Genomic DNA, 14,103 nt, shown 5'->3' with positions numbered 1-14,103 from the left:
GCGTTCAGCAGCATCCCTGGCCTCTACCCACCAGATGCCAGAAGGACTCACATTCAAGCCATGACAACCAAGTGTTCATTGTGGGTTAAAATTGACCCAGTTTAAACCACATCCTCTCTGATCTATTTCCAATCTTGATGCTACCAGTCTGACAGCAATAGTACATAGACTGATCACCCAGATGGAAGACTAAGAATAGATGTCCAAGAAAAGGTACTTTAGTGGGCCTCTACAATAGGGATGATTTCAGCAAGACAGGAAACTGGGTCTACTCACTGGGAGTTTAACAAAGATCCAAATATTGTTTTCAGGATGATTGGCCAACCATGTACTCTTTGAAGATGTTGATGATAATTTAACATGCTAATATTCCACTTATTTTAGTGAATTTATAGTCATTTCTGAGTACTTGTCATATATTAATTCATTAAATCTTCATAACCCTGTTAGATAGGTATTCTTAGCCCCATTCTCCAGATGAGAACACTGAGGTCCGGCAGAACTTGTTCATCCACTGCTAGTACACAGAGGGGCAGTAGGGGTCTGAACACTCCCAGGCTCGTCAGATTGAAGCACAGCAGGCATACAGCAACAACACCATGAATGTGAGGACTGTCACACACACTGTGTCTTAATTCCACAGGCTGAACATTGTTGGTGTTTTTTTTCTTTTTTCTAAAGTCTGCAACTCTCTGAAGGTGAGCAATGAAAGAAAGGAACTTGTGCCCAGAAGAATCCACCTATATGCACAAATATACGATCACAATTTCGAACTACAAAAGACTTCCAAAGTCTCTACAGGCCTCCACTAAAGTTCTCAGACACATTTCCCACCCTGCATTAGACATTTCATATGCCCATGAAAATCCTGCAAATGTTACCCCATGTATATGGATTGGGAAGTTGAGAAATTAAGACGTTTGCCAGGTCACGCAGCTCTTGACGGTCATGCCATAGTCTCCCCAGGCCTGCTGCACTCTTTGCACACCATAACTCTGTCAATAAACTCAATTTGCCCATTATCTCCAATATCTAGGTACTACTAAAGCACAGGATGCATGCAGTTTAAAAAGGATCTACACATGTATCTTGTAGTGGCCCTAATGACAAGGTTGGCTGTGACTATGCAAGGACTGCTAGCCACTTAGAATTAAAACCTGAAGGTGACACTGGCCTATACAAAGAGGGTGTTTATGTCCCTTTCCTATCCAGCTGTGTATCGCAGCCAACACCCAAGCTAGGATAAACAGTTACATGCCAAGCACGAGAGCAAGGTGTTTACGAATATTGGCTCACCTACCCAAAGGTCACTGCGTGTAACTGAACTATCATTACATTTGCAAAGGAGACGGCTAAGCAAGAGGGAAATAAGACACCTTTCCTTGACTTCAAAGCAACAAACAGGATCATATCTGTCATTACAAACGCCCAGCCTCAACAATGTGGCTCTTTAATCCCTGCAAATAAGGATGTGGCATCACAGCTACTTTTCCAGGACAGATGGTTAGAACCGAAGGAATTCTTGAACATAGCCTCCTCCCCTTCCTTCACAGTTGGGGAAATGAAGGTGTAAAGCCCTCAAGAGACCCACTGTAGAAGAAAATGTGGTAAACATACACAAGGAAGTGTCACTCACCCATAAAGAAGGATAAATCTGAGTCATTCATAGGAAAACAGATGCACCTTGAGACCATAATGCTAGGAGAAATGACTGACACAAAAGGTTCAAAACCATATAGTTCCTCTTATATAAGAAACCCAAAGTACAAATAATTTAAGAGCAAGATAAAAAACAGATGCAACATACTCCCCATTATGAATGTATCATATTACTATATATCAAAAACATATACCAATAAAAAAAGGAAAAAAAGAGCAAAAAGAGATCTACTACTATCCCACCAAGCCACTATCAAAACCACAAAGCAAGGACTCCTGCTCCTACAGTCACCTTCCTCCACTGACACAAAGGGAAGGTAAAGTTTGCTCATTTGTTCACTGCCTTAAATAACTCACACGAACACACCTGAAGAGAGGGTGGCAATTGTGCAAGCTGCACTTGGGGACCTGGTTTCCACCCATCCCTACGCTTCTTTCATTTTTCATCCTCTTTAGAAGTATAAACAGTAATCCTTTCCTTTCTTCCGTCCTTCCTTCCACACAAATGTTTCCTAAGCAACAACCACACAGAAAACAGGATTCAGGGCACCAGGGATGCAGCAGTACACAGGCCTAGCTCCTGTCCTCCAGGAAACATACAAAAGGACATACACAGAAAACATACAAAAAAGCATGTTTAGGTCATGAGAGGGGGGCTGAATCCTGAAGTCAGCAGCTACAAGAAAACAAGGTGGTAAGATATGATGTGATGAAGGTGAGATATGCACTCTTCTAGATGATGGTCAGGGAAGAGAGGCCTCTGTAAGCAACGCTCAGTCTGCCTGGATACTATTATAAGTGCCACAGGCTGAGTGACTCAGAAACAGTGAGCATTTAAGTTTCACTGTGCTGGAAGCTGAAATCCCAGATCAAACAATGGAACACTTGCTGTCCACAAAGGGCTAACTTTCTGGTTCACCTCTGATTCACATCTTGCTATGTCCTCACATGTCAGAAGGGGCTAATGAGCACTTTGGGGTCTCATTTACAAGGGCACCTTTTACAGTGGGTTCACTCTCATGACCTAGTCACCTTCCAAAGATCTCACCTCCCAACATCATCACCTGGAATTATAACTTTCAACACATGGATTTTAAGAGGATATAAACTTTAGTCTTTAAAATATTTTAGTGAATCAGAAGGCTTTCCTGTGAGGGCAGAGGAATCCAAAGACTTCTGGGTTTTCAGGAACAGCTGGGAGCAAAAGGGATATGAGTCCTGGCTCCACCATGTCTTAGTAGCACAGCCCTCACCAGAGCCATACCAAGTCTCAGTTTCCTCAACTATGAAACCAGGTTTACACTCAGAGACACTGCAAAAATTAAGCAGTAAAAAGCCCAGTTTATAGTAAGCAAAATAAGTGAAAATATATTCAAATACTACTCTTTTCCAAGCACTCTTCGAAGGAAAATCTCAACTTGCCACAGGAATAAACTTCAGGATGGGTTTGATCAATCCTTAGCAGTAACCCCACCCAAATTCCAAAAAGAATCCCAGAAATAAATGCAAAAAAAGAACCTCTTCCTTGGAATGATACCACCTCCTGATGAGTTTCAGGCAAGATGACACTACACTGGCACTGATTCCCTTTCACACTGTCCTAAGCTTTCCTGGTAATGGCCTGACTCAGACCTAACTCATGCTAACTATGGAAGCTTTATATAGCTCATATGGCTCCAACCGCAAAGGATGCCTGGCTTAACACAAGTTTTGTGCCTTCACATAAACACATTATGTGCACAGAATCTTCACAACAGCCCTAAAGCCAGTTAAGCGTCCTCATTTTGCAAATAAGAATCAGGGCCCCAAGGTCTCTAGTTAAAAGAAAGAGAAATCTAGCCAGAAGTGCAAGTGTTGGATTAAAGTCAGAATGCCCACGAAGACTCTAGACCACCTAGGGGCTTTTCTGTTGTAGCACAGAGCTCACCTCTGAATCATGGGTGTCAGGACACCAATGAAACTACTGAACTTGAGAGAATTATGGATGTCAAACTCAGGGCTCGCCACAGCAAGGCACAAAGAAGGCCCTTAAGGACTTTGTGTACAAGGGAAAGCCATCAGAAGACACAGGCAAGGAGCATGCAGTTAAGTGTGCTTTAAGTCACACACGAGTTTTAGAGCCTGCTCTTTGCAGGGGAAAGTGAGACAGTCTCATCACCCTGCTCAAACCCTCCTCCAACTTGCTCTGCACATGGAATAAATTCTGAATGAATTGCTCCCTAGCACCCTCCTACCCAGCTTCTCCCCTTTCACCTCTGGCCAGCACACTACTGTCACCACCCACCACAGGGACCAAACTGCCTCATTCTGCAGCCTCAGCTCCATGCTCACCTGACAGGCCTCCACAGCACAGGCTCACAGCCGGCCTCTCTAGCACTTGCTGCCATGTGCAAGGATGAGTTCACGTGTCTGTTAACTTTGCTGCTGTTTGGCCCCTCACCTGTCTGGCAACTTCTGAGGAAGTCTTTGGCCTCCTGCTCCCTGGTGTATCAGTCAAGCCTAGCAGAGTGACTATCATAGGGTGAGCAGTGGGCATATTTTCTGAACACAAGAAAAGATCTAGTAAGGGGGTGGAGGGAATGCATGGATAAAATGGAAGAAAATGCTCTCCTTTTATCTTCATCAAGAAAAACACTCCCATGAAAACTCTAGGTGTATTCCTCTCCCCCACGCTCCCCTCACTCACATTGTGTGGCCACAGGCAATTTTCTTAAACCCAGAGCCAAGCCTTCTATGTAAACGGAGGAGTTGAAGGAGGAGGGTGATTGAGTCTCCTTAACATCTAAAAACAACTGGGTGCATGTGTGTCAGGTAGCCCATGGCAGCACTCATGCTCCCAAAGCATTCTGCAGAGCTCTGAGGGACACCTGATACCTCAGCGTCTCCCTCTGGCGATACATGCAGGGCCTGCGCAAGCAATCTTACAGTAGTCCCTCTGCAGGTGCTCTGGAGGCTACCAAGAGGCTCTTACCTTCTCTGATCTCTAGGCTTCCGCTGGGACCCAGCAGTGACATTGAGGTGTGCTGATGCTCTGCAGCCAAGGACATACATACATATCAAAACTGGCTTGGTTGGTGCCCATCCTTCCCAAGTACACGGTCTGGAGTGACAAAATCAGAGCAGGAAAGGGTACTGTGCACAGCCCCAAGGGGAAAATATCCCCCTGTATCACTCAGAACAGACCTAAGAGTCAGCTGCCCAACATTTTCTCCTCCAAAAACACATTTCAAAGGCACTGGCAGCACTGCCAGCAGTAATCAGGTTCCCAGGCTGCCTATACAAAGGAAAAAATTGCTGGGTCCCATCCATATCCAAGGAAAAAGGAGAGAGTAGGGTTGGATTTTGGGAGCCACCACCCCAGAAGTTGGGTTGCATGACCGTGAGCACTAAACTTAGCCTCTGCTTCAATGATTTCCCCATCTTTACTATGGGCCAATGATCCCTGCTCCTGTGGATTGGTATGAAGCCAGGGAAAACTAAGTACGATGCTCACAATCTCATCATCTCATGAGTCATGATTACCATTATTACGTCAATTGAGAACTACATCTATTAATACTATTAGTGACCATACTCGTTATTAAAGCTGCTGGTCACAGAGCTAAAATACTACAACCAAAAAGAGACATTTGCTCCTCAAAAACATAACACTACTCTTGGCCAGTGCCCACCTTCATTATAATGGTTCACAATGTTTCTCTCTTACCTGTAACTCCCATTCATACCTTCCTGGAGCCCTAAATGGGAACTCACAGATCTATGTGATCCAAAACTTCTTCAAAATACTGGTCTACAAATTAAGTTTAAAACAATGCCATATTAAATTAAACTGGAAAACTGAAAATAAAATTCTCATCATTATAAAATCCAAGGTTTATAGAAAGTTCGTTTAAGACAGATGTGGTAGCATACACCTGTAAGCCCAGCACTCAGGAAGCTGAGCAAAAGGATTGCCATGAATTCAAGGTCAACCTGAACTACATAGTGAATTCAAGGCCAGCCTAAACTACACAGTGGGACCCTCTCAAAAAAACGGAAAAAAAATGTTTTAAGATGAAATAAAAATTAGCTTAAATAGCATACGATGATGAAGTAAAGAGCTAATTTCTACCAATTCCAAGATGGTAGGAAAAGGACTAGACATTTTTAAAGGCATTATAGTTTAACAACAAGGATTTCTTAGTATGTGTAGTTTCATTTCAAAACTATTTAACTTTCTTCTACTTCAAGTCCAGCATATTAGACAAACCACTTTTCTATTTACTCACTAAAATTAAATTATTTTGTTCTTATAAAAGACAGGAAAAGATATTTGAAATAGAAGAGGGGAAAAATAAAGAATTTAAAATATTTTAATATTAATCACAACTTATTATTTTACAGGTATAAAAATGACACCCTAAGTGGGTGAAATTTCCTAAACCACCTATAACAAAAAGCAGACAAAGAGCTATGAACTCACGTGTGAAGGGCAGAAAGGTGCTGATGGGCAGAGAAACAGGCCAGATCCTAGGTCACCCACCACGGGGCTACACTAATGGGAATGGCCTGGTTGTTACAGAGATCACATCTGGGGTTAGCAGAAGGGGGGGAACTGGGAGCCAGAGAAAAGCCAACAGGCACAGAGTAAGTGGTCGGATAAGAAGCCACCCGCTCCAGTTTTCAGGGCGCTGAAAGAAACCAAAGTATTTCATGGCCTTAAAATATTTAGGATGATTGAAAACACTGTGGGTCTCTGCCTTTTTCCTGTTTGCCAGATGGCAAGACAGTGATGCACGAACACAAAAGGTCTTTCTACCTCTTTTGGCATCCCTGCCTCAAGCTAGATATAAATTCTGCCCTTTAAAGGAGAAAACGCTGGGCCAGAGGGATCTGGGAGCAGTTTTACTACCTCTTGTGGTGTTCTCACACTCGAAAGCCTGAAGCTTGCTCCTTTGTCTTGTCACTCCTCTAAAATTGATAATGCTTTGTTAAAATACTATTAAGCAAGTCTCCCAATCCACTGATTTGAGAAAATTACTCTGAGTGACTTTATTCCCAGTATTGCACACTGCAAGCATACTAAAACTGCTAGATTTCTCTTGTTAATCTGTCTTTCACTAACAGGAATCTGTCTTGGCTAAAAATTTAGGAGGCCCAGCACTTGGGAGGTGGAGGAAGGAGGACTGCTGCAAGTTTAAAGGCCAGCCTGGAACGACATAGTGACCTCAGGGACAGCCTGAACTAAAGAGGGAGACCCTGCCTCAGAAAAACAAAAAAAGGAAAAGAAATGAAAAGTCAAAACTTAGGAGGATTTTAAAAAGAAACATATTTTGCTCCTCTCCAGCTCTAATAATCCTGAAGGCATAAGTACACCTGAAAATAAGACGATCTGTTTGGAACACCCATTCCATAAAGCTAATATCCTTGTTTGAGAATTCATTGTTTCATTAAAAATAACTTTAAGGCGTTTGGTCATGAACAAGCACCCACTGCAAGGCTGCTTACCCTGCTGGGTGACACAGTGGAAAGTGTCTCCTTGGGGATCTGGAATCGTAGGCTTTGCAAGTAGAAAATCTGGGTTCGCTGCCAGATTCACTACTTATCATATCTAGGAACCATACGTGGCACATAGTGAGTGCTTAATATTTTTTGAACAATATACTAGCTGGGAGGCCTTGGGCAAGTTATTGAACCTTACAGAGCCTCAGTTTTCTTACATAAGAAAAGAGAATAACTACCTACACCTCAGAGGACTTATGAGGGAATGACAAGATAAAACAATGTCAAAGTTCATGGCCCTTGGTAAGCTCTGCATGTTTTTACATGTCAAAACTGAAACAACGCAGATACATTTGATTTGAGAAGGGGGGAATATGAGGTCTAACGCTATTCTCCTTCTACCTACTGTTTCTAAACCCACCACGTTCCAAGAAGTTTGGCTTGGGATTTGTCAAGCACTAGTGGTAAAGTCTACAAAGGAAGAGCCAGCAAACAGAAAAAAGCCGCTAGCTGTATGGCTAACTTCAGACAGAGAAGTGAGCCTGGAAGGGACAGAGACTCTTGGGGCCCCGCAGATTTTAAGCAGAACAGACGAGGATGTGGAAGAGGAAAAAACTGCTTCAGCCAGCTCTTGTGAGAGGCCAGTGGAAGGGGCTGCCATTCCACTTTCAATTGCACACTCTACCAGCAACAGCGGATAACCGCTTCTGTCCCATCCCTCCCCTTTCCACGTCGAAGGGAATACCCAGGACAAAAGGCACTGAAAGTTAAGGACAGAAACATGGCTCACAAGGAAGGTATAAAAGGTAAGCAAAAGCATGAAGAAAGTTACTGCATATGGCAATGCACAGCCCCAACTGCAAGAAATGATTTTCCCCAGTTTTTAAAGTAGCAAAAATATATCAACACATTAGCAACTAATGGTGGTAAAGTATCAGGAAACTGGCAGGCCTCACACTGCTGACAACACATTAACTCAGAACATCAAATGGCTCTTACAACAAGCCTGCAAATACTGCATAACCTATGCCCCTCCAAACCCACAAGCAGCAATTCATTCAAAAAAAAAAAAAAAACCATAAGCAGATTTTAAAAATATCAGCCAGTGTTCAGATGTGTACCAAACCCCAAGCTCAGCACATCACATGCAGCATTTCTCTTTTTTTCCCCAAATAATCCAGTGAATTGCCATTAAAAAGTGATAGGGTATCATGCAGCAGTTCAACAGAATGATCAGGGACATACAGAAGAAAAGAATTATTATGACATAATGTTTAGAAGCAGAATACAAATAAGCATATTAGTAGTAGTTGACACTTATTTACTCTTAATTCTGATGCACACACTTTCCCAAGCATGTCAAGGTTGATCTCCACAACCAGTATCCATCCTAACCTTACACTGATGCAGAGCAACAAGGCACTAAGAGTTCAAGACCAACAAGCTGCAACCTGACATGGGCAGCCTTGCTTCTGAGCATGTCCTTCATTTCTGCCTCTGACACCAACAGGAGACGATGCAACCCTACAGGGCACAGCTCTGATCCCCAGCCTGGGGACCACAAATCAAGTTACAGGAACAAAGTGGCTCTGAGGTTTTGCTCAAGACTGTCTTTACTGCTTCCTAATTAACTTTTTCATAAGGCTTTGCATTTTCTTAAGTACCAAACAGCCTTGCAGAAAGGGAGAGCAATATTGTGAGTCTGGCACACCATCTTCTCTTAGGCAATAAGTAACAAAAAACGCGTTCTCGAAATGCCTCACAACAAAGACCTGTGCAACTGCAGAGACACCTAGAAAGGGACAGTTGCTAAGCAAAGAACTGGTCAATTAGCCTCAAGTTCCCAGGATAAAATAAGCTACCTAGCGGTCCACTGCAGTGCAGGTGTGGTCACCTGCCTGATCGTGTAAAAGAAGGCAAAAAGCCACTTAATGGCACAGAGAAAGTCAGGTTTTGGGAAGTCAAAGCTGATGAGTTCCCTTGCCAGGTTTAATGAGGAATTTCCAAGATACAAGCTTCTGCTCTAGAGAAATGTATGTGCTTCGCATGCTGGCATGCAGTCCTAGTCCAAGCTTTAATTGCTCTGGGTCCCCTGTTCCTGAGAAGCCCTGTGCTAGCACCCAACTTGCATCACTTCCCCCTCAAATTTGTATGTTGAACCCTCCTGTGGCTTATCACCACTAAAACTCAAACTGAGTCTCAGTCCCAAAAGAACAGGGTAAGACATGTTTCAGCCTTTAAAAGGTATTAACACTTTTCTCAAGGAAGGGAGTTAAGACTCACTGGAGTGTTAAGTATCCTGGTACCACATTAGCCACTGAAAGAGTGACCTGTTACAAAGCCTGTCTGGTGCCTTCCCTCACCCTCTACCTAACACATGTTCCTTCCACATGCCCCTGCTTCTCTGCTGTGACATGACACAGCATGTAGCCCTTACCAGAAACTAAGAAAACACTGGTGCCAAGACCTGCAGAACTGTGAGCTAAATAAATCTCTCTTCTTTTTAAATCACCCTATCTTTGGCATTTAATTACAGCAACAGAAAACACACTAAGACAAAGACCTAAAGCCAATGTGGCTGCATTTGGAAACAGAACCTTTATGGAGGTATGTAAGGTTAAATAAGATCTGGTATCCTTACAAAGAGAGACAAAGGGTCAAGCATGGTCATGCATGCCTATTATCCAAGCTACTCAGGAGACTGAAGCAGGAGGATCACAATTTTAAGGTCAGCCTGAATAAGTTAGAAATACCCTAAATAAAATTCTAAAGGGAGCTAAAAAAAAAAAAAAAAGAGGAGATGGCTCTGAGTTCTATCCACAGTATTGAAAAAAAGACTGAGACTGAGACTGACACTGAGACTGAGACTGAGACTGAGACTGAGAAGGAGAAAGAATCACCAGGGATACACAGGCAGATAAAAGACCACTAGGAACACAGAAAAGGACTGCCTGACTTTAGGTAACAGGGAAAAAAAGCCCTATCAGAAACCAATTCAGCTAACACTTTGCTCTTAGACTTATAACTTCCAAAAATTAAATTTCTGCTGTTGAAGCCACCTGGCTCATGGACCTTTGTTAATCGCAGCCAGGAAACATGGCACCCCACCATTCCTATTTCTCTCAATGAAGACAAGATAGTGGAGAAAGAATGGGGTGGAGGCCCCAAATCACCTTGCACTCAAGATTCCCAACAATCCTGCCCCCTCATCTATGGGGAAATGCACACAGGTAAACAAAGGCATTGGCCCCTGAAGACTTCCTAAATGTGCAGCCATCACAGAAAACTCCCCCACCCCGCTACCCATTCAGAATCATCACCCAAATGTGGATACACTGATATTCTCCTTAAGAGACTCCAGCTGTAAACTCTGGATATGTCCTATTTGCCAAAGATTACAAATGATAAACAATTTAATTTCTAGAAAACAGTATAAGTAAAAATGGGGAAAAAGCTTTACATTGTGCAACTAGCATCGCTGGATAATGTCTGGAGGAACGGGCTCAGTGAAAATGCACAAGCTGGTCAGCAACTTCCTTGAGGACAAAAAGCACCCCAGAGAAGACCAGAAACCTAATCAGACCCAAGAGCAACTATCAAGGCACACTATCCCTTTGAGATGTGGGAACTTATCCCAGGGAGAACAATGTTCATTGTCCACAGACATATGCAGCCCTGAAAATGGTACCCCAATGAGGTTCCTATAAAACCATCATGTGCATCTTGGAGGCCACTGTCCTTTTAGAAAAATGCATTCAATTCAAAACAGGGTCTCTTCAGAGTCAAAATCAAGTCTCATTCATTCATCATGGCGTTATCGCCTAGAGACAGAATCAGAGATGTTATAAAGACAAGGCATTAAACAACAGCAAGTCACAGATCCCGATTTTCTCCTTTCTCCCATCCTTTCCATTATCTCTAGGAAAAACACTTGGGTTTAGCATCTTCAGCATCTTCCAGATTCTCACTGACCCTGGCGTAGGGTGGGAAGCACAGAACTACTACTACTACTATTATAATTTCACCATCAAGATTTATGATCTTAGCCTCTCTTTCTTGCCCTCATTCAAGGCCAAAAGAGACAGAAGCACACTCCAAGAATGTCACCAACAGCATGACTTTTGCAACCAAGTCCAACAATCCAAACTTCATTGTTTTCCTCAGTAAAACCATCTCTGCACACGGAGGCAGCACAATTTTCTTGCCATTCTTGATCAGTACAGCCTACACATTTCCTCATGGCCGAATCTGGCCATTTGCCTCATCCCTGATTTTTTCCTAGTACGATTCCCTTTGAATGAAAAGTACCTCCAGAAAGGTTGGTGCTTTTTGGAGGTTACAGAGCTGCCTGGCAACATGAAGATGAAGACACCTGCCCTACCTGCAGGAGCCACAGGCCCAGAAGCTGTACCCCATCTCTGAACAATGGCGAGTCTCAGTCAGAACCTGGGACAGCAACACTGGCCAAGACAAGTTTAGTAACATTCCTTCACCTTTGTTTTCATAGTTACCAGCTATTTAAATCAACTAACAGTGCTTCTCTATTTAGTCATGATATTAAGGTTTCCTTTTTTTTAAAGAAAAATGCTCAAATTTGTTTCAAGTGTATCATTAAAAACAAACAATATAAGATAAGTAAGAGTAAAATGGTAAACAAATAACTGAAATTTGAAGAACAGCAACATATATATATTTACCCATTCCATGTGGATACCAGGTGATCCAGAAATGTCCGCTCAGCCTCAGTTGAACTCCAGGCTGAGAACACCCTAGTAAACCACTCAGCTCGCTGCACAGTGAGATGGTCATTCTCACACATAAGTCTCACAATGTCCACTCATTTCTCAAGTCTCACTCTTGAACTATGAGTACTGCAGCCCCCAAATCCCAAACTTCTTTCTTTAGCGATAAAGATATATACAGAAGAGGGAATACACTCCCTCCTTTACAGTCAGGGGAGACCATGGGACTAATGTTGGCCCCAAATATACAAATGGATACTAAGGGAACTTCTGGATGAGGTCCATAGAGCTGGGGCTTTAGCTTTTGTTTACCAAGAGCCCAGTCTGCAGTCTAAGGATGCCCATGGACTCCCTTTAAGTAACAAAAAAAGTTTTAAAATACAGAAGATACATAACTACAAAGCGACCTGATTATATTGGAATAGAATGACTGACATGTAAAAATGACATTGTAAAATATAAGCTTCTACATTATCACATGAAATAAGCACCATATTTCCAAGCAGAAATGACATTTGATATGTTTTCATTCCATAGTTGTTACAAGTGCCTGTGACTTTTGGTGACAAAGTCATCCACTTCACCATCACTACTGTGGTTTCTAAGGCTTCTGCTTACTTTCATAAAAGCAACAAATACCGAACTTTAGTCACAGACTGATGAAAATGTTATTTTTTACTGTGGCCATATTTGGGCCCCTGAATCCTATATGTAAACTAAGAAAATCTCTTCTCTGTCCTTCTTCCTTCGTGCTACCTCAAAAAAGAATGAAATGGCTGGAACTAAAGCAGCTATTTCATCTATGAGGCAGGGCACAGGGAGCCCTGGCCTCTGATGACCATGGAGCTATATATCAGCCCCAGCCTACCTACCTCCAGAAAAGATGAGTTTCTATCCTAAAGTCACGGTTGGGATATTCTTTGTTATTTAAAGCTGTGAAACTTGCTCTTTTATGTCTCTAATACTTTTTCTGGGAGGAAAAGTTGAAAACCTGATTATAAGCAACATTTCATCACCTTAAAGAGACACCTCTTCCTCACTTACAAAACTGATACTTCCAACATTACAAAGGAACCCATGTCTCCGGGCCCTAGAGGAAACAGCCCCTGAGATCATGAGCCACAGAAGAAGCTTCCCTTCCATCTTAACCCTAAGCTGTCCTAGAGAGGATGCACACGCATAGGGCCATTGGGTGAACCACAGTTCCAAAAGCATACATGCTCCATGCTTCAAGTCCACAGCCAGGTACACACCTGCTTACTTTATCCCACATTTTTCAAAGTCCACAGGCATGGAAGAATACACACAAAGGTGCTGCTGGGACACACAGGCGCACAGTCATGCCGCTATGGGTAGCGATGGCTCGGAAAATACTTACTAATTGTCATTGACTCTGGCACTGAGGCAGAAGGTAACTGGTTGGTTAGAGGACTTCCTTGACCTGGAGAACTGGTTTCCACACTGCAAAAGAGCAGAGGAAATTTATACTCAGTCACTTAAAATGTAAAACTTTACCCTAGCAGGAGGTATGTTTATTCAGTTATCTACAGACAGAATCAGAAAGCAGCTATCTGAAATCAGTTAATTCTTATAACATGCAGGTTCCACTTTTGCAAATTTGTCTACTTTCTGAAATTTATACAAGTGATCAAAAAATATGGTGACTTTATAAATGGTTTAAACCTATTATAGTAAAAGACACATTGCCAAGAATGATGGGATAAATGTGTTCAAACTGAGGCAGGGATTCTGAGGAGGATTAATGGCAATGTGTCTTTTATTGTAATAATTTTTAATTGAAATATTCACCATATCTCTGAGTAACTGATTTGAAGATAACAATATACAATGTATATACCGTTGTTACCCACTAATCATCATGTTTTCAAATTTTGGGTTTTTTTCTCTTTAAAATAAAATCTTGGAAAAAAGTTTTTAAAAGAAATACTCAACGTATTCTTCAATCGTAATTCATATGTAGAACTCTAAATCAATACAGAATAGTTTCACAAATCACTTTATAAGCCAAAAATTTAAGTCACCAACTTTTATGTTCCAAGTTAAAATCAAAAGAAGTGACAATCTACTTTCTTGTTTCTGCTCCTACAACTACAAACAAGTTCTTTTTCGTGGTTCTATGTAGTGTCACATTTTTCATATTCTTGTGAGATTTTTTATTGATTATTTTTGTTATCTAACATAACCTCTAAGTATAGTACTA

At 42.0% G+C, this 14,103-nt stretch overlaps 1 protein-coding gene across 7 annotated transcripts in view; it reads right to left on the bottom strand.

Annotated features, from left to right (window-relative positions):
• Positions 1 to 14,103, bottom strand: part of Snx29 (sorting nexin 29) — a 560,183-nt gene that overhangs the window by 448,155 nt on the left and 97,925 nt on the right. For all 7 annotated transcript variants that reach the window (XR_010039850.1, XM_063226557.1, XM_063226558.1 and 4 more), the window contains one exon: positions 13,261 to 13,343. Coding sequence is in view for 6 of the 7 variants with exons in the window: in XM_063226557.1 (XP_063082627.1) it covers positions 13,261 to 13,343 (83 nt within the window). In the remaining variant the exon portion in view is untranslated. The remainder of the gene's footprint in view (positions 1 to 13,260; positions 13,344 to 14,103) is intronic.

The sequence above is a fragment of the Cavia porcellus genome, unplaced genomic scaffold (genome assembly GCF_034190915.1).
Source record: "Cavia porcellus strain 051 isolate PalLab524CR breed Dunkin Hartley unplaced genomic scaffold, mCavPor4.1 scaffold_16, whole genome shotgun sequence".
Lineage (NCBI taxonomy): Eukaryota > Metazoa > Chordata > Mammalia > Rodentia > Caviidae > Cavia > Cavia porcellus.
This window is presented reverse-complemented; position numbering and strand designations above follow the sequence as displayed.